The sequence below is a fragment of the Lissotriton vulgaris genome, chromosome 9 (assembly GCF_964263255.1).
Source record: "Lissotriton vulgaris chromosome 9, aLisVul1.2, whole genome shotgun sequence".
In the NCBI taxonomy this organism is placed as follows: Eukaryota; Metazoa; Chordata; class Amphibia; order Caudata; family Salamandridae; genus Lissotriton; species Lissotriton vulgaris.
The window spans coordinates 280,409,153-280,430,696 of NC_141697.1; the positions used below are offsets into that span (position 1 = coordinate 280,409,153).

The 21,544-nt window shown below is 43.0% G+C and overlaps 1 protein-coding gene across 23 annotated transcripts in view; it reads left to right on the forward strand.

Annotated features, from left to right (window-relative positions):
• NRXN3 (neurexin 3) overlaps positions 1–21,544 on the forward strand; it is a 2,233,908-nt gene that overhangs the window by 217,723 nt on the left and 1,994,641 nt on the right. Inside the window, exon 4 of one of the 23 annotated variants that reach the window (XM_086937585.1) lies at positions 20,099–20,128. The exons of the other annotated variants lie outside the window; for them this stretch is intronic. Within the exon in view, the coding sequence (XP_086793711.1) occupies positions 20,099–20,128 (30 nt within the window). The remainder of the gene's footprint in view (positions 1–20,098; positions 20,129–21,544) is intronic. 23 annotated transcript variants of the gene reach the window in all.

Consider the following 21,544-nt stretch of genomic DNA (forward strand, 5'->3'; position numbering starts at 1 on the left):
TCCACAAAGCATTACCAAATGAGGTTAGCCGCTAGGACAGGCACTGTACATCCTAAGCCCAACTTCTGAGGTGAAAATAGACATTGGGTGTCACCTCTAAGTGAAAAGAAAAATCGAAGATGGGGGAAAGGACGGCTGAGTGATAGTAGTCAAGGAGAAAAAAAGGAAACACAAATAAACATAACCTGTTGCTAGTGAGGATGAAACAGCCAGGTGGTAGCACAATTCACATTAAACATGATCACCAGTCTGGATTTAGAATGTGTGTGTCTGTGTGTGTACTTGTATTTCAAGGAGATGTGTGAAAGGAATGGGAGTATCCGCTCTGTTGGTTGTTCTCTGCAATCCTATCTGTAGCAATTCGACAAAGATCTTTAAACCAGCAGTGCATATCCCTGACCAGGTAATCTACTCAGAGTTGTTTTGCTGGTGGTCATGTTTGTTTCTATGGTGGCAACAATGAAGCCAGTGGACAAATCAAATCTTGTTGCAGGCATTACCTTCTAGGTAAATATAAACACCTTCATACCTCTGATATGGAGCACTGTCAAAGATACAAGCTTCTCACTAGAACTGTGAGCGTGCCATGCTGAGGGTGTGAAATTTAGGAGCTTCTCATCTGTGTGCTCCTTGGCTAAAGATAGAGTCCTCTTGTGCACTCATTGCAGTGCTTAATTTGAGCTGGTGGTTTCCACTTCTGAGCACCAGCACTTAATTGTCATCATCACACTTATCACAGTCTGCCACATGGTGGCACTGCTCATCTAATTGAGAGAGGAGCAATACAACAGTTGTTTATGAATAAATTACACATAAAAAAATTAACAACGCCTGCCTCCCCAGCCATTTCTTTACCTTTGGGGAACTGGACTATTCTTAAGTGTCGCACTTGCAGATGAGAGAGATGGTTAGTTATTGTTTTGGTTCCGACATTGGCAGCGGTGTCAAGGGCAATGGGTGGTGTAAGCTGGAGTGGCCTCCTGGTCAGGGTCCGGGCACTTATTATTTTACAAATTAACCACTGGCTCATTGGCAGGAGAGAGTGTGGGAAAAAATGTAGCTCATCCCTCAGTAATCTGGATTTCATTTTTTGTTGTGCAACACCAGTGGGCATCAAAGAGTTTGACAATATAGAATTAAGCTCTGTATAGAAATCTGTTTCTTTGTAACTACTGTTGATTCAAGCTTAACTCCATGCGCGCTAGCGGAATTCCGCTTGCACGCTGAGTTTTTTAAAAACGCACTTTACGTGACGAGCTGGGCTCGTCATCAGCGTGCGAGGAGGCTACGCCATGACGAGCCCAGCTCGTTATCAGCGTCGAAGGTGTTAATAATACATATGTATGCTTGAGGGTGAAGACAATATGGCTGTATAGAGTAATGAAAAGGGCCACTCCGCAATAAGAAAATTGGGGACATCTAGAATAGGATCAATCCCAGAGAGCACAAACCAGTCTTTGGAGAGTGTGAACTCCACACATTGAGTATCTGAATTTTGGAGTGATCAGGTTTGAGGGAACCAAAGACAGTCATCAAATTCTCTCCCTATCTCAAGCTACCTGGTGGACAGACCACCTCCCTGCTGTGAGTAGATCAAGTCCTTGCTCTACAATTACATTGACTTCAGTCAATAGTTTTGCTACTTGGCAGTTTATGGTCACAGAGAGTGAGGAGCAGGTCACCATTCACTGGGGTGGACTTGTCTGGAGAACAATTTTCAAGAAAGAGAAACACTTTTGACTGCTAATCATGCCCCTCAAAATCCAGGCTGACCATCCGTGAGGAAGAGATATTCTACTGTATGGTCTGATGACGCCATGAACTACCATAATGTTTTACTCATCGCAGTGGTTCTATCTCATGAGCACGGTGAAAAGATGAGTTTTATAATCAGCTGAGGCTACTGGAAATCCCTTCATGTAGATAGTTTGTGGAACTGCGGTATGAGGCCTTCAAAAAACTATGATTCTCTTCTCCTAATATTGCTAATCACCTCATACCAAAGGTGCTTAGCAGCCACAAGAAGTAGTGAGAGATGTGAACATCCTATTCAGGGAGTGGATGAGGAAGTCAACTCATGTTCCAGTGCAAGGCTGGGCTTATGGCTTTTTTGAAAGAATGTTTTTTTTCATTGGAAAAGGAGGGTGATAGTCAAGCCCGCCCCAATCCCCACCTCTCAACTAACTGAGGAGGCAATGCAGTTGCAAGACATACATAGCAAGCATGTACTTTACTTCAGCAAAAGGCCTAGCCATTAGAGTATTGACAACAGGTCAAATGCTCAATCATTACAAAACACTGCATTCCATGATTACTGTCTAACGTTGCTAAAGGGCATATTTGTCATTAATTTCATGAAGATGCAGCACATTTAATGTGGATGCTATCTGTAGACCACAGACATTCTTTGCCATGCGAGTTATCAGAATGGAATGTAACATTTCACTGTCAAGCAGCCTGTGGCCATCATAAACCCCCCTTGACTTACTGGTTCCGCCTCCACTTGCTGCAATAGATGCTGCTATTAAACTAGACCTGTTACACAAGACAGAGGACCCTAGTTATTTAGGATCATGAAAATGATAGACATATACTGGATAGTATATATGACCTCTGTCTAGCCGGACAGGAATTTATTAGTTAAATATTTTGTAATGGTTCAAGTATTTCAACATTTATACAAAAGTGGGCACAGCCTGTGACCCACAGGAGACAAGACAAAACAAGTGACAGCAATTTATGTAAAAGCGCACAAGGCGGTCCGTACTATTATTCAGTATAACAGACTAGAATTCATTTTAAGCAAACCATTGTTAAAGGCATTTTGTGATTCCACAACAACATATGGTGCTTCTAAGGTCGACGACGTTTCGATGCAATTCAGAAATACATGCATCATCATCAGGACAAAAACTTAAGTCATGTTTGTCTTGAGACTATTTCCATTATTACATAGCCTTATTAACCGGCCATCACGGGAAAATTGCATGGAATGGGTAATGTTGATTCTTAGGTCGGGAGCGCGGCTTTACGGGGCTTCCACATGAGATAATTTTTAGGCGTCTTGCTCGATGGCAGGACGGGATCGCTGAATCGCCATCGAGCAAGACGCCTAAAAATTATCTCATGTGGAAGCCCCGTAAAGCCGCGCTCCCGACCTAAGAATCAACATTACCCATTCCATGCAATTTTCCCGTGATGGCCGGTTAATAAGGCTATGTAATAATGGAAATAGTCTCAAGACAAACATGACTTAAGTTTTTGTCCTGATGATGATGCATGTATTTCTGAATTGCATCGAAACGTCGTCGACCTTAGAAGCACCATATGTTGTTGTGGAATCACAAAATGCCTTTAACAATGGTTTGCTTAAAATGAATTCTAGTCTGTTATACTGAATAATAGTACGGACCGCCTTGTGCGCTTTTACATAAATTCCTGTCACTTGTTTTGTCTTGTCTCCTGTGGGTCACAGGCTGTGCCCACTTTTGTATAAATGTTGAAATACTTGAACCATTACAAAATATTTAACTAATAAATTCCTGTCCGGCTGGACAGAGGTCATATATACTATCCAGTATATGTCTATCATTTTCATGATCCTAAATAACTAGGGTCCTCTGTCTTGTGTAATAGATTACTGCCCAAGGACCCTAGTGCTATTCCTTTTGGGTTTTCCCTTGTCTTGTCAAAACAGAATTAAACTAGACCTGGGCCTAAGATATTACCAGGACTTGTCTGTATGGTCGGCAGCTCTTTTGCCCTATGGCGCTACACAATTTCAAAGTCAGGTCAGTTTTGCATTAACTTAAATCAGTATGCCAATGTTAGGAAATTGTATTTTCATCTTATGGATGGATACACTGTCTAGTCAATCTGGAAACTGCCTTCAAGATTGATTGTCTGAAAAAGGTTAGAATTCAGTCTCCTTATTACTTGCAGTCAATATCAATTCTGAAATACAATGTAAACAAACATTGGTAAAGCCAATAGGTCTGGCACTGACTGCCAGCCTTATACTTTGTTAATGCGTGTTTTGTCATGGTTTTTGCATAACTTGATTGCTGGGGAAACTGCTGGCCCTCATCTATTAAACAAGAAAAGTGGCAAAAAGCAACCTATCTTGCGTATGGATGTTTTCTTCGTGAAAGAGCAAAATGCCGTCACTCACTGTAAAGTTAGCAAATGACTGCCGTTGGTTGACTAACAGCCTCATGCTATATGCTCTATGGGGCATCAGAAAAAGGTGAATGACACTAAAGCAGAGCAATAGATGAAGTGAGCTGGCTTTAAGTCAATATAAGTAAGTATATTATACAAATTATTTTTAAAAAATGAAAAGGTTTTGGCTAACACAAGACCTAAAAATGAGGGAGGTGCCTGTGAGGGATGCACGTAAATAGCTTCCAGACCTGTTTTGTCCTTCAACTGGGCATAGTCTGGAGGGACCAGCTGGTAACATAGTGGTCTTAGAGACTTCCTTGTGTCAGTGCTTACTTTGTACACAAAAGTAAGCCCCAGTGCCCTTCTTAGAAGGAAACTGCATCCCCAACCATCCATTACCTCTACCAGCACTGCCAATGACAGTATCCAGGCAACTACTAACCATTGCACTGTTCATGTGTGGCAATTCAAACTATTACAGGCCACCCAAAGCTATACTGTGTGAGCAGCAGGTATTATTACTTGTTAATATATATTGACTCAATAAACATGGTTGTTTTGCTCACCTCACAATTAGAGACAGCGCCACCATGTGGTAGACTAGAGCTGGTGCTGGCGATAAAGTGCAGGTGCCGAGTACCAGAAACCGCCGTCTCAAATAAAGCACTGCCCTGTGCCTAAATGTGTGATTTTGTGGTGTGTGGAAGCTTGTTCAACAGGCAGCATCACTGTCTCTGGGGCAGCTCTTCAGCATTGTTGTCGTATCGCTCCACCGTCTCCGATGAGAAGGCTCTGGAGGACTGCGCTATCTGCATTTTGTTTGATCACCTTGGGCTGTCTGTTGGTCTCCTTGCAAGCATCACTGCCATATAGCAGGGTGGCAGACCTATGCCAAGGCTTTTAGCAAAATTAAGGCTTGGTCATATCCTCTAAGACACTGGCAGCTTACAGCTCCATTGGAGGCAGCATCACCCACCAATGCGGGTGCAGTTCCAAACAACTTGTCAACTTGCTGAAGTGGGACTGCGGTTTCTATTTCCATTATGTGGTAGCTCAGCAGCACTCCACTGCCTGTTTAGTCCCCTATCAATCAAGACCGTTTGGTCTCCAGCTGTTGAATGCAAATTTCGTCTTCCTGACCTTCTCCATCTTTCTGATTGTTGGTTCCTGCCCTATGTTGCGTTGGTTATATGCCAAACCCAACCCCGATAGGAAAAAGCAAGTTTGTGAGTTTCCATTCTCCTGTTAATTGTTACATTTCACGGGTGTCCTCCCAGGTAATTTAAATAAGTGGTATCTTGTGAATTCGTCGCAGACCGGATAGAGATGAGGAGAGTGGAATCCGTGCAGAGCCAGAGAACAGAGCTACGCAAAGTGCGTCTGGAGCCTGTGAAAGGCCAAACGTACCTCGGCCGCAAGAGATGCACAGAGAACAGGTGTCACATCTCTAACACAGCTCTGTGTTGAAGGGCACGCGTGAAACAATAATGACAGCATCCTCAAATACTTCGGATGAGTAGGAACCGTCCCCATGACATGGGCTTAGTGGTTTTTATGCATGGTCTTCCTTAGGCTTTGACCAGAATACGCCATTTCCCCATCATCAGCCGGTTATAGCACTGTGTCAGAGGATTGGACGTCTCATTGAGTACAGGTGCCTTTTGGGGTCTTCCTTTTCATAACATTATTGGTCGGTCTGCAGAGGAGCACTGGGGTTGACGTCCACCTCGTCCCTCAAGTAATGGGCCACTAGGATATGCCTTAAAAACCAAAGGCGATCTTTTATGGGAGTGTTTTAAGAAAATACAGGAAGAAGGACTGGTAAGGACCCCCTTGAAATATGTCTCGTCGCCATAAATATACAGAGGTCAGGGCCGAGTGAGCCGTCGAGGATCTGCGTTACTGCTTAAGAACAGAGAGCTCTGCAAAGATTATCCAAAGAGCTGCAAATGCAATATCACTATGTTTGCGTGCACAGCACCTGCCAACAGACTCGAGGCACTATGGCCCTGAACCCTGCCTGGAGGGACTGGCATGCCTGACTATTCAGCGGCTTTTCTCGTTGTGCTCGATCGCTTGTACTAGCTGATTGAGGTGGGAAGGAACCTTTCTGGAGCAAGGCTCTGATGCGACTTTGTCACGCGGAGCAGGGAGCTGTCCGGGTGCTGAACATCATCTGTTCATAGGTAAAGTCTGCCTGACTAATATTTAATGAGTAACGAAATCTTTCTGGCCGCTTTTGTGCACGAGCTGCCAAGGCGCTGACGTTTGATTGTCCACACGAGCACGAGGTATAAGATAACATCACATCTAAAATAAACATAAAAGTAATATACTCTCGGGCATTTGCGCTATAATCGCAAAAACAGGAAGCTGTCCAGATGCTGTCACACTTGTATTATGTTGGGCCTGTTACAATATGTGTATATGAATACTGCCTCTTTTATTCTTTTAAAACTAATAAAATATTTGGAGCAAAAAAAGTTTCGTCCAAATGGTCCAGTTACATGCCTGTCCGAGAATCCAAGCAATTGAGGTATTTCGTCATGCGTGGGGTTGCTTCTCAATTAATATAAGGATTTTTTCGTCACTGAAATTCTGAACAGCAAAAACTACCACCTCTCAACATTACAGGGCTTGAAGAGCACCGACATGTCTAGAAGTTCCCCATTTATCCATAGACCTGCCCTCGCTCGATTCGAAGAGAGACAGAGAGTAATGCAATTGTATGTTAATGTAGTAGTCACCACCAAGGTGGTCCCTTGGTGCTAAGACAGAGCAGAGTTATAAATGGAATAAAGTACCCCATCATACATTATAAGTATATTGCAAGTCACTGAAAATTCCTTAAAAAACTCTCGGTACTCACAGGTGACTTGCAATATCCTTATAATGTATAAGAGAGGGTATTTTATTCCTTATAATTCATGGTCTCACCATCACCCTTCCTACAAAGAGATTAAATCATTGGCGTTTTGCACTTTCCCATGAAAGAAATAGAATGCTTGCAGACATGAAAAATAAAAAAACTGAATCTGTAGTGTGAAATAAAATGGAGCAAAAAGTTAGCATACTCAGAAACATGCAGAAATGCTATCCTTCCTGTAATCACGTATAGCTTGGAAAAATAAACGTGTTGCCATTAATATCTCCTTTTTTCTTCTTTTTGTAGAAAAAGAGATGAGAAGAATGAAAAGTCAAATCTTGTTTTATTTAAACCTGAGTTATATTGCCATTGTAGGGGGTGGGCTTATCCTGCAGGGTCCCAGGAGTGCTGAGGACCTGAAATGGATATTGATATGGTTGTATTAAGCGCGACAAATGCCCAAGGGCATCTTGGCGCTCACATCAGAACAGGTAGAAGGACCAAAAGAGGCTGGCCTTAGGAAGAGGCTGAAAAAAGCCAAGTTTCAAGTTGCTTTCTAAAACTAGATACATTTGACTGAAGTTTGAGTTCAGAGGGGATCAGTGGGAATCTTTGGGGAGAGCTACAGATTGACAGAGTCTTGGCATCCTGCCTCAAGAAGCAGGCTAGCACTCTTTTTTTAAACACCTGTGAAAACATGTTCTCTGTGAAAACCATAATGCGGAGTTTAGCACATACATCTGCGCATGAGAGTATTTATTTAGAAAGTTTTATATAGTGCGAACATGACCACCGAGGGTATCGGAGCGCTTTAAAGTTTATGCATCAGGAAGGGTACAAGCAAACAATTTAGAATCAACACAGCAAAAAATTCACAGTATTAGAATGTCCGACATTCTCGTGAACCAGGCAGCTGGGCCACAAATCAACGTCTAAGGCCCCATTGTCCAATGCAGAAGCCTGATTGAGGCAGAAATGTCTTCATCAAGAGCCCTTTTACTTTTTTTTAAAGAGGGCAGTGGAAGGTTTCACCCTTCCACCGACTTCAGGGGGAAGGGAGTTCCAGATCCTCGGAGCCATACCAGAGAAGGCTACTTGTTACATGCGTAGACTTTATATGGCAGAGCTGTCCCGGAGGCTGGTGTATCTTCACTTTAAAGCCTTAGTGACCAATGCTGTCGTCCAGGATTTAAATACTACATGATAAATTCTCCGAAAGCCGAACAGTCTCTCTTTTTAGAGATCTGCAGACTCATACTTTAGATAAAGGAGCTGTTTCTGGACAGGTGGCCATCAGACTACACAGCTCTTACGTGCTCATATCCTTGACATCACAGTCGGCCAACGGGATCCCTATCTTGAATAGGCTCAGATCTTAGACGAACAAGCTAGCCCTCAGGTAATATAGTTGTATGTTCAGCTGTTTACCATCTTAGCTGGCCCTTAGCAATAGAGCTCATACATGCTCTGGTCTTACACATTAAAGACAGCCCTCAGCCTGCACATCTCTTATACGCTCAGATCTTCAACAAAATCCTGTTTCTGAAGATACATAGCTCTGACGTACAAATATTTCAGACATCTTAGCCATCTCACTGGGTAAACAAGTCTGACATGCTTCAATGTTAGTCGGCAGAGAAATCTCAGATGCTAGAGGTCTTACATATCCAGATCCCGGAAGGCCGAGCTAACCGTCTCGATGCCTCTTTTACATGTACAAATCCAGGTAGCCTACATGGCAGAGAAGTCTTTCATGCTCAGAACTCGGCATGTTGTATTGCAACTGCACATAGATGGCTCTCATAGGATCAGTACTTTCACAGCAATGCTGACCTTCACATTAGAGGACTTTCACATTCTCAGATTTTAGGAAACAGAGTCAGCTTATAAATTGCACGACTCTGACATTCATTGACCTTGGCAGAGATCGCCCTCAAGTTGAGCATCATCTACAAGTTTAGATGTCACAGAGCTGAGCTAGCATATGCATGCTAAGGTGCTGGATTACTAAGGTAGACCTCTGTTTAAACCGCCTATACATGATTAGATCTCAACGAGAGTGAGGGAGCATATCAATCCTGTTAAATAGTGGAAGCTTGTTGTTCAACATGTATGCAAGGAAACATTTGAGACATGAATTGCTAATAAGGCCTGTCTGGTTCTGCACTGATGGAGACAAGTGAATTTCTTTTTTGCTTAATGTCAATCCAAGATCTCTCTAGAATTTGTGGTTTAAGGTCAGAACTTCCTCCCTAGCCCTAAAAGAAGCATTTTCAAACTTTTCCAGGCAGTGTTTGAATTTGAATTAGTTGTCTAGTATTGGATAGTATTAATCAGATTAGTTAAACCCATTGGCCTCTTCACAAATACTCCTCCATCTCGATTCTGGTTGAACCTTTTACACAACTAAAACACATATGTATATAATGTCAATTATCTTTTAATCTACCCAAATTCTGCATCAAGGAGTACCTCGGTTCTGGAAACCGAGACCACAGCGCCCAATGCCCTTTACTGCCTCATTTCTTTTTGAAGAAATGCCATCTCAAATTGCTAATTTTCGCCCAAAGAGGTCTACACACTAACACTCCTAAATAACTGACTGATCCTTCAGCACAAACTCCACTCTAAAGCTAATGCACTCCTCCAACAAGGGATTGATCAACCTTCCTACTTTCAAGCCTCCGTTTGGTGGCGGCTGCAATTTGTGACAAGCGATGCAACACAATTGGACCCGTCACCCCGAAGACCTCTGGTAATTGCGCACAACCTCTTCCCAATCTGAAAGCATGTGGCTGTTACACAGAGTTCTAGATGTATGAAACCTTCTGTGTAAAAATAGAGAAAACAGGAGGCTCCTAAGAGGTGAAGTCACAGACGTTTCTGCAAGGACAATGGGCAATGGTACATGGTATTGTGCATGTGTATTGGAGCGATGGCGGAGAGATTCCTCTGACATCACTGGGTTGAAGTTGCAGGGTTTCTAAATGGATACCGAGGCAAAGATCAAATGTTTTTGGCCAAAGTATTAGGGCAGTGATCTAAGGATTTCTGCAAAGAGATTTGGTAATGGTACAAGGATTCCTGAAAGGACGTTGGGCCCTAGTACAAGGATTCCTGCAAGAAAATTGAGGTATGGTGCAAGGAATCCTGCAGTGACATTGGAGAATGTGTCAGATTTTCTGAAAATACATGTGGATGATGATGCAAGAGATCCTGGCAGAGTATCACGATGGTGGTACCAGGATTCCGTCATGGGCAATCGGGTGAAGACAGGGGCTTCTTGCAAAGATACTAGAGCAAAGGCTCTATGGGTGGGCCTTTGGGTGCAGGGATTCCTGCAAGGGCAGCGGGGTGAAGGCACAGGATTCCGTGCAAACACATTAGGGCAGTAGTACATAGCTGCTTGCACAAACAGTGTGATGAAGACCCAGAACTTCATGCACGGGCATTTAGGCAGAGAACTGCAAGGAGGCTGAAGCTAAGTTGCAGGGCTTCCTGCAAGGGCTTTGTGCATAGACTCTAGTAAGCACACCTGTACCAAGAGCCAAGACCTCATGCGAGGCATACAGGCGACAGTGCAAAGATCCCTGTTTGGTTATGGGAGTGATGGTGAGAGGATTCCTTTACGGACACCATGGCGAAGGCACAGGCCTTCCTGTAATGACATTGTTCAATGGCGCATGGAATCCTGTAAGGATGCTAGGTCGATGAACATAGACTTCTAGCAAGGATATTGGGTGCTGATGCAAGGATTTCTGGAAAGACACATGGGTCTGGAACCTGATAATATACACACCGAACAGCCTATCACTACTAATGAAGCAAGCACCCCTAGTCCTGGTCCCATGTGTGCATGTAGAGCCCACTCTGCCTTAGAAGGAAGCTGCACACGTGCCTCGCTGCTTCAGCAGAGAGCTGCATGCTGCAGACACCGATGACCTCTGGAATGGCAGGCAGGAGGAAGGCTACAGCAAAGGGGCATCGACGAGGATTTACAGCCGGGCTAGTAATTGGCCTGTAAGTGGGCCCTGGACACAAATAACTGGCCTGCATTCTGGCTGAATGGGGCTTTGGGGGGCGGTTAGCAGCTCCAGGCAACAGCTGTCGCTGGCCATTTATGAACAGCGTTTGTCTGTGGGGTGGGGGGTGGACGGGAGCATGGGGAGTTTTTTTAGCTCCGCCCATTTGTTCACATTCCCCTGTGCAATATTAAACGACACACAGAAGATGAAGTCTAAGAAGATATTGAAATGGAAAACAATGCAGACGAAACAGAGGAAAGAGAATGAAATGTGGGAAGAAAGAAAAAGAGAGAGGGCTACCTAAGAAGCGTAAACAACTGTAAATCACCCTGAAAGAAAACAAAAGCAGAAAAAATGAGTCACAAATGGTTTAAGGCAAAAAGAACGATTTGTGTTAATTAGCGAGTATAAGGCCACATGGCACTCAGGTGCTGCTCCAGAGTGTTCTCCATTAACATAAGCTTGCAAGAGTATAAAATAATGCGAGAACACAACAAAGAGTAAATATCGTATAACCAGACCAGTCGAGGTCCAAGAAAAAGCCAGTCTGAACCAGTCATACAACGTGAAAGGAAGATACCAGTTAGAGTTAAAAAAAATAACTTGATAACAGTATAGAAAAGTAGAACACCAATTTAGCAATGGGCATTATATATATATATATATATATATATATAAGTGGCTTGGAGACTCTGGACTATGCTTCGGCATTTTTGTTTTTTTCTGGTAAAGGAATCTCTCCGAGCCCGCCTGCGATCCGGAATACTTTGGTGCAGCTCATCAAGGCATCGCCTCAACTTGGACGGGTTGCATTGCCCTCCCGCCCCTGCTTACTTCCAAATCCGGACTGCCGACTGAAGAGGTCATGGGGACCCGAGGCAGCACCATCATTTGTGGGGTCCTGGAACGTTCTTGCAGAGTGCCCAACCCCCAGCTATTTTCTCGGATTCAACCGTGAACGACCCTAAGCACTACTCACCTGGGAGCCACTGCTGCTTTCTGGGACACTGAGTCTTTGATTTGCACTGACCAGCTGAACTGAGGTAATTCACGCTTAGGGGCGGAGCTACTATCTGCACCTATCGTAGTGCGGTTGGACTCATACATACTGCAGATGCGTGGGACTCTTCATTCATTTTATTGCAGGCGCTGACGAAGGCCACACCGGCCGAAATGCATTCGCCTTTGAAATGTTAATTAAATGGAGCTGCCTTTTATCCCCGCTGAGGTTTCTGCTTCTTTTTATTGTGAAAGGAGATGTGCTGTTTCATATATATATATATATATATATATATATATATATATATATATATATATATATATATATATATATATATATATATATATATATATATCCAAGCTCCAATTGTACCAAACAATCCCAGGGCACTCATGGGCGAGTGCTTCAACACGCCGGTACCGCGTGTCAAAAATCAAGGCTCAAAAACTCTGCTTATATCTCCAAACAAAGTAGAAGCACTCCGTGGTGGGTGGTCAGACGTTTTTAATCCAGCAACAATAACAGACGCGTTTCGTCATATTTATACCATTAAGGTATAAATATGAACATATACAACTTAAAAATGGCTGCGCTATTTACATGTGAAATGAAATTTTTTTGAGTCGTCATCGCTTTCTATGTATAGCTTGCAATGACGTGTTTATATACAGCCATGAAACACTCGCTATGTGCAAAACACTGACGAAGGACTAGACGTCCGAAACGCGTCTGTTATTGTTGCCGGATTAAAAACGTCTGACCATCTCGGCGAAGAATTCGCCCAAATGCACCAATCAGCAACTGAAAGTTGAGTGGTTAACCTTTGTGAATGACCTTCCACTGTGCCTCAATTCTCGTCATTGCATTTTTAGTAACTTGTGATCCGTTTCAGCTAGAAACAAATTTGTGTTGCTAAAATCTGCAAATTATGCAGCAGATGATACATTATGTGGAAAATGCAGCAAATACCTAGTTACTCCGAAAAGGTAGAGCCGCAGACAAGCAGAGGGGCATTGGCCCTGCCTATAACCTTTCTGTAATTCACTTAAGTGTTGAACTCTCTTTGTAACATTACAATTTTTCTCCTTTCTTCTACTCTGCTGACATGCACTGTGATGTGCAAGGCTGAGAAGTGTTCAAGGTGCATGTAAATGGATAGGACCACCATTCAACTGGGTGGATCGGTTATGTACTGACCGAAGGATGATTAAAGAGGCTAGCTACTATTTACTGGTGGCGTGCATGAGGGTAAAAGCCGCTCTCACTGGGCACCTTGGTTCCTAATTCCTTACCGAGCTCGCACCTAAATACCCACATAGGCTGTACTTTTACCTCAAGGACCACCTCAAGGGGAGACAATGTGGTCTGACGGCTAGAGTGCCGACTTTGGTGCTGGAAACCAGGGTTCGAGCTTCGGGGTTGCGTCCACATCCCGTGATTCTGGACAAATCGCGTAATATCCCCATGCCTAATACAAAAACACAAAAAAAAATGTGTCTTTGTGTAACGTAACCGGTGCTCAAGTAAAGCGCTCCTATACGTTCGGGTCGAGTTCGCTCTATATAAATCTGCATTAAAAATAAACAAAAACAGTTCAGATCCTTTCAAAGTCCTGACAGGTACTGAACAGCACTGGCTGTGACAGCGATGCTGTTTAGACAGTGTGCCTCACGATCAGATTCCATGGCAGCTGAGCACTTGTATTAACTCTCTCCATGAATTAAGAGTATCTTCTTGCATATTCAATCTGCACATTACATTTACCTGCAAGGGAGGTGTTCAATTAAGTTTGAAAGATTCTTCAATCATTGTCCTCTCTCTGGACTGGACTGGTGGAGCAGGGAACTCTGGATCCCACATCCATTCAAGCTGTGTACTCATCTTGCAGATATTGACTCTATGAGAAATAAGGAAGCTAAACACTTCTTGGTATACCCTGCTTTGTTAGAGGTAGCACCGTTCCATCCCCATGCTTACCCATCAATTTCTTTTTTTTTTTAGAGGATTATCTTTATTACCACAGAAAGGGAACTCATATGGTCAATCTCTGGTGGGCCCTTGCCTTCTCCACCGCGCTCCCTGATGAGCTCCATCTCCTCGTCCGTTTGGTAGGGATTCTTCAGACTAAAGTGCATCCGTCAGTGCTGCTAACACACTATTCTCATAGCTGAATGCCGAGGGGATAGCTAGCCATGTTGATTTGGCCTGCTTCGCATTCATTTGTGCTTTGCAGAAATAAAATGCCAAAAGTGAGGGCTTGTTTCTAAGCATAAAACAATTGTCCTAATGCATACAGAGATTTCTCCCTGTTTTATAGGAGCCAATACTAACCTTCCATGCATGGATTAAGCAAATTAAAGCAGGAAATATGTGTGTTGGGAGGACCGCTCTAAATAGGGTGAGGTCCTGTCGCATGAAAATTGGCTACCTTACGACTGAGACATTGCTGACATTGATCGACTTCTAGCTGAATCAACGGTGGTCTCATCCATGGTCAGACAGTAGTTAGGACACCTTAAATGAGTCTAGGAAATGTGAGTTTGCTGGTCAGATGAATTGCCAATTTATTGCAGTTCTTCCATTTCATCAAAATCAAAATGGCCCTCCTAGTCTCTGTACACATTCACATTACTAGCCTCAGAGGGAGGTAATTGATCTCTATGTTCATTCAGTTCTCAATCGCTTTCAGTGTATATCAGAAATAGTTTCCGAGGGAGTGTATACTCCATATGTACATACAGCTCTGTGTTTTTCGGGGAAAGAAATAACCCAGAGAGAGAGAGGGAGGAGTTTGTCCCGGTGCCAATTCAGTCCATGAGTTCATTCAAGTGAAATCTTCTCTAAGGAACAGAAGAGAAGACTTGGTAGTGAAATGTTATGGTCATAATATCATCTGACATGAATATTGTGTCCTATGGTTTACAAAACAAAACTGGCTTCTTTCTAATGGCTTTCCGTCCAAAAACAATTGAAAGGCCATTAGAACACATATCTCCTCCTGCACTTCAGAGTGGAACCTTGTGTCTACAGACAACTGATGTGCCTTCAGCAGAGTTGCATCAAGCTGTATTGATTTCTCTATTGAGTAGGTCAGCTCCACCTGAACTTGTTATATCATATTGGTGATTTGAAATGTATGATAAGTGATTAAAAGGAAATTCTGGATTTTTAGACAGCTATCTTTTTTGGGGGGAGCGACCCCTGCATCCAGACACATTAGGCCGAAGATATGCCACATTGAAAAGGTAAAAATTGTGAAACTATCTCCATTCCACCAAAGTGTCTTATGTGCCATGTACAAATCAGTCTATCAAGGAGCAAAATTGTATTTTCAAACAGTTATGAGCAAAAATAAAATAGCTGCCTGACAGGTACTCAATCCACCTTGAAGTGATCATATTTGGCTTAGAGGGCTGTCACAATTCACACTGCTCAAAACTGGGCCTAGAGGAAACCCATGAGTTCCATGTTATGCATTACAGAATTCTTAATGCTCTGGCTGGGACTGAGAGGCCCAGGTCACAAGAGGAGCCCCTTCACACCCTCTCCTCCCCCAGTGAAATAACCACTGGACACAGGCATCATTCTGTCAGGGTTTTATAAGAATATGGTGCTAGAATATTATAGTCAGCCTGAAATAAATAGCATGTCCTAAACATCATTTACAAAATAAATCTATACCCAATTGGATAATATTTTTGTAAACAATATTTAGAACATGACATTTATTTAAGACAGCAGTTTTGTGTACAGTGTTCTGATATACACCAGTTTAAGAGTCCCCACACTCTAAGAACAACCTCATGCTGTTTTATTCCTGTCCTTTTTTGTTTGTTTCTAGGCCTCAATTGAGTCCCCTGGTCTTTTAAATCCAACAAAACTTAGTTTTCTTCCATTTGTTTATCTTGGCAATTCGCCACAAGCCTAGTCTATAAACCACTTGACCTAACAGTGATCGGAACATTTCTCCGAATGCTGGTTCAAAGATCTTAAATGAGGTGTCATGTCATTAGCGATGTTTACTTAAAGGCTCCTAAAGGCATTGTCTACGAGTTTCAGAGGAGAACAGACCCATAGGTTGCTTCTTTGTGTGTTTGCAGTTTATATTGCAATGTTCCCCTTTGGGAACTTTGACAGAGTGGTATGTGTGATTGATTTTGTATGCACATTTTCTATCCTAATTGAGCCACACTGTAATTTGAGCGGTGCAAGGTCTTGATTCCAGATCTGGTATTAAGGCGTTGTCTCTCCCAATGTCTCATATACCCTTCCTTCTCACACCATCCACTCCCAGATAGTTCACAACTCAAATTTAGAAAAGTATGTTCAATTCCACTGGAAGGTGTGTGGGAAATGTATCGCTTATAGAAATGTTGGGGACATTTTAAGTTGACCCAGACAGTCTTAGTAGCAGGTTCGTCTAATGGACTATAGAACATTTTAAGATTTCAGGAAGGATAGAGCACGGCATATAGTTCTGGGTGCAATCGTTTTTTTCAGCTGTTTGCACACTTTCTTTTTTACTATTATGAAATTCTGTAATAAACAAGTTTCACTCATTTCAGTTAATGACATTCTTATGGTAATGGTTTGAATTCATAAAGAAAGTGGTGAGGTTTTAGGGCTTTTTTTAACTTGCTGGTGATATGAGATTTTTCTCAGATTGGTATGTTGTTCAAACCCCATGGTATGAGGCAGTGCCCAGTGTAGCAAACATTTTCATGTTTCTGATTTATGTAAGTTCATTTTCAGTTTTAATGCTCTTTTTGTTATGTAAGATTGGATTCTTGAGTTAGCATAGGGCTGACCACACTTCTAGCTGGCCCTGTGACCAAGAAAAACTAAATGAAACTTCATGCAAACAGTGACATGGGCAATAATCGGCTGTGTTTTTATATCCTCCTATTTGTAGGTTGAATTCTAATATGGGGACTATGTTTTGTGTTAGATGAAGTTTCCTAATTGAGTAGGAAGCTGGGCCCTTGAGAAGATGTTGTTTTGTTTGCAATACTCACGACATGGCAATCACCCAATTAATAAGATTTAGAGGTGATAGATCCCAGTCTGATGTTATGTGGCTTGCTTCATTATTGGTTTTTTGTTTGGAAGAACGAAATCTGTGTTTATGTAAATCAAATGTATGAGAAATAGAGTGTAGTAGAATCACGAAGCCACCCCGTATTGCACATATACATATTTTTACAGGAAAAAGTAGGAAAATATATTAAGAAAATCACCAAGTAAGCAGTTTACATGGAGATGGGCATTTAATGCTAATATTTCACCCTGTTTTGGCAATCAGTACTAAAAATTAGAGTATTAACTAAACGGGATGAGCAATGCTTAGAGGTCATTTCTACGTTTATGAACCTCTAGAACATTTAAATAAAGGACAAATCGCTTACTTTCTTATAAGACCGGTTGCAGTGGGCGAGGGCTGCCTGTGGAACAAGATAGCCTGGGAATTCTGGTCTCTTGAGGGAGAGTGAATGGAGAAAAGGTCTATTAGTTTATTATCATAAGATGCACTAACACTACACTGGAGAAAATGGGAGCAAAGAGAGTAGTTCCTCACTGATTCTTCCTAGAAGAAAACGGTAGGAATGAACTAAAAGTACAACTAGACTGTTCTGCATGTGTTAGTTGCTAAGTATGTGGACTATGTGAGGAATGCTCCAAAATCCACCCATATTGTCCCCTAAGCTTCGTTACCCCCTAACCCTCTTCACCCCAAATTCTGTTATTGGGGTGACCATTAGGGCTGTGGGAAACTCATGTTATTTTTGAGAAAGTAACGCATAGTTACGTAAAATGAAAATTCATCATGCAGTGATGAATTTTTGCGCGGAATGCATCCTCACTTCAATATTTGACATGAGGGCGAATTTTGCGTGGCAAAATTTGCACTAAAAGCACTAGTGCCATGAACAAAAGCCACCCACAGTCTACGTGTTTGCATTGTTCCTGCACTACAGCGCTATAATTTTGCACAAACAGTGGTGCAATTATACAATAATGGTGTAAGTTTAGAAATGTTGCTTAGCATGAAATTCCTGAAATTTTGCGAATTCCCCTACCATGATTTACATTTCGCCCAGGCCTAATGACCACATTGATCTGTGAATGGAGCTTTGCAGGCCAACTTGGAGAGCAAGAGGTTTCAGTGCAGAACAGTGCCTCACAGATGCCTGACATGCTGCTAACTCCACCACAGGGCTTAGGTCTCGCATGAAAACCCTTGTCATGGTGATATGTCAGCATCCACGCACAACCAATAGCAAGGATAGACCTCTTCAGTTCAGGTACAAGCTGAAGAAATTATGTGAGCAACCTTATGAAACACCCAGGTTTGAACATGGGCTGGGAAAAGTGGGTCTGACTAGGGGTGCTCGAAGTGACAAAGTTTTTCTCTCACACACTTCTCAAGGAAATTAAGAATACCTCCATCAGTTCACGCAGATTTCTGCATACAGCATTCATGTTAATAACTGAACATTTGTGCCATTTTTAACTTGTTTTGACACAGAGAAAAGATCAGCCACATCAACCCAGTTGTAAATTGCCAGTGAAACCATTTTAAAGTTAGCGTTTGATAAAATTTCACATCTGCTTTCAGTGCCAACTACCACTGGAGTGTGGCTATTGCCAATTTGTATAAAAGAATATGTGAGGGTATAAATGTACCTAATACAGAAAACTCTGTGATCTACAGGTAGGGCAATAATTGTAATTGACGCAAGACTTTGCGTGCATAATAAAAAATTGGGCCTCATTTATGAGGCCCCTTGCGCCGTTGGAATGTCACTTTTTGTGATGTTCCGTGGCGCAGAGGCCTGCTCCATATTTACGAGGCACCACTAAGCCACTTTTTTTACCCGCTGCTGCCCCCAAATATTGTACCCTTTAACCCCTTCGCTGCGGCGGCAATTCCGTCGCAGCGCTAGGGGGGCGGGGGGGGCGAGCGGCGCTCGCATGCTCGTGACGGAGCGGCTCCGTCACGAGCCGCGGTTGAGCTGTGCTCATGATGGAGCGGTTTCGTCATGGCCCGCCCGCTCAATGGAACATCCAGCGCAGGCGCGGAATTCGCACCGCGCAGGTGCGCCGAGCGGGCCATGACGGAACCGCTCCGTCATGAGCACAGCTCAACCGATGCTCATGACGGAGCGGCTCCGTCATGAGCATGCAAGGAGTTAAAGCAGTTTTCTGCGTAAAAGGGGCGTGCAATGGGTGCTATGGGGGCATTCCCAGCAACATCCATGGCATTTTGACACTGTCCCATATTTACGAGAAATCGCAAATCTGGGACAGCTCCAAAAACGTATGCCTCACCAAGGGAGGCATAAGGGAGGAACAACTAGGAGAAATATCTTTATTTCTCCTCGTTTTTTTCCTTTTTCTATGTGTGCTGCAGAAAAAAATAGAAAGCTTCTTGTGATTGTTTTTGGCAGGAAGGTGTCCCTTCCTGCATAAAAACAATCATCCCCTCCAAGCAGGCACCCTTGCACCATGGTGTAAAGGTGTCTGCGTTGGCGCACAGCAGACCATTGTGCGCTGGCGAAGGGGAAAAGGACAGGAATGCTCCGTATCTAATAGATATGGCGTATTCCTGGCCTTTTTTTTACCGTAGTGCAGTGAAGCAGGGAGGCCTGCAGCGCTGCCCTACAGTAAAACCTCATAAATTAGGACCTATATGTGACTCATGGGAACAGCATTTTAGGAACAAATACACATGGGAAATTCAGCTCAGCCAGTAAATGTCATCAGTGAAAAAAATACCACCCTAACCCCCAACCTCCCTCCCTCTTCTCTCCTAAACCCTTTTCACTTTAATATAGAAAAACAAGCTTTCTTGGCCTAGGTGGAAGCTTGGTCAAACTGTGTGAAATCAGGGCTCAGGCTTGGCATGTTCCCAAGCCATGGAGCCCTACAATGCCCCCCAGGTGGTATTGTAAGCTGGATTTTTGCCTCACTCTCTCTCTCTCTCTTTTTCTTTCCTACTCTCTCTTCACCCGGCTGTGCTGCTGCTCCTCCTCTTCCAAAAAGGCCTTTCGCATCTGATGATGGGAGAACAAGGTAGGCCCATTGCTACTTCTGTCCTCTAACCCTGCTATGCTGCCCTTTTCATCTCCAATGTCCCCTAGGACACAAACCTTGGCCATTCTAAGTTTAGTTTGCACGTTCAATGGTTTTTAAACACTTCAGTTTATATCTGCACTTCCATAATTTGACGTCATTTAATGATTGGAATTGGCATGGTTTTTTTTCCATGCTGCCACCGTCCACCTTTATATGTATATATTTTTGTTACCCCAGGCATTCCGAAGAGAAATAGAAAAATCAAGTCAATTTGTGATCTGAGAGGAGAGAGAGAGAGAGAGAGGGAAAATAGATCTCAAAATTGGGGCGGAGAAGCAGCGTGAACACAAACATATTTTTGTTTTTCGATTACAAAGCGCATTTTGGATATGCGCACCACTTAAAAAACCATAAAAGGCTCAAGTGCCTGATTTAGGGTGCCCCCCAGGGAGCTAAGTACTGCCTAGGGCAGCGTGTTCTGTTTTTGCAGTGCCAAAGAGTTCTTCCTGTTTTTATATAACAGGCCCATTCAGGAGCGCATTATTGCTTTCTATTGTATCAAATGAACAGTATTACAAATATATTTTTAGGGTATGCAAGTTTTTGCTTTTAAGTAGACTATATGGGCTCGGGGAAAGAGTCAGTACAATTCCTAGATTTCCCCTGAACGTTCCTGCATTTTACGGGTTGCAGACCTTTTAAAACAGCCAGGCTTGATCTTAAGTAAGGAGGAAATAAATTAGAAATGGTGTCGCCATCATTCGAGCTATGGCAGAGAGAGCTGCACAATCGATGGAGAAGCTGAAGTCTGTCTTACTAGATAGCAATAGGGAGTTATCTAGGTAGAAACAAGTGTGATATATGGTTTATTATCACTGTTGACTATTAGGCGAGGCTCAGACTCCAGATCATGCCGATAACATGGGTATTACACTCTGCAGGCCTGCGTATGTTGTTTATGCCACGCGGTCTTAAGTTATGAACAGTGGTATTCAACCAGAACCAGAGGGCAAGGTGCAGTGATACTCAATATCATTTCATAAGACTTGTGAGTGGAACACCTGTTTTCTCCCCTAGGCAACTTCAAGTTATCTTTAGCCTGTGCTAGGACAAACATCATTTGCCCTTTGCACTGTGTTGCTACAAGGGTGAATGGAAGTTTGTTTGTATACATCAGTCCAATAACGTGTTTTATTGGACCACAGTTGTTTCCACTGGCCTTGAACAAATACAGATTACCATAAATAAAGGTGTGCACATACATTATGACACCTTGGCTGCTTTCCACTATGCAGCAAAGGGTTCTAATGAGGTGCTTGCAAGAAAAGCCATCATTTGGGAATACAGATTTGATGAGATGCTCAGTCACTGGGTGCTCAATGCTCATTAATAGCCCCTTAAACTCTGCCTTTC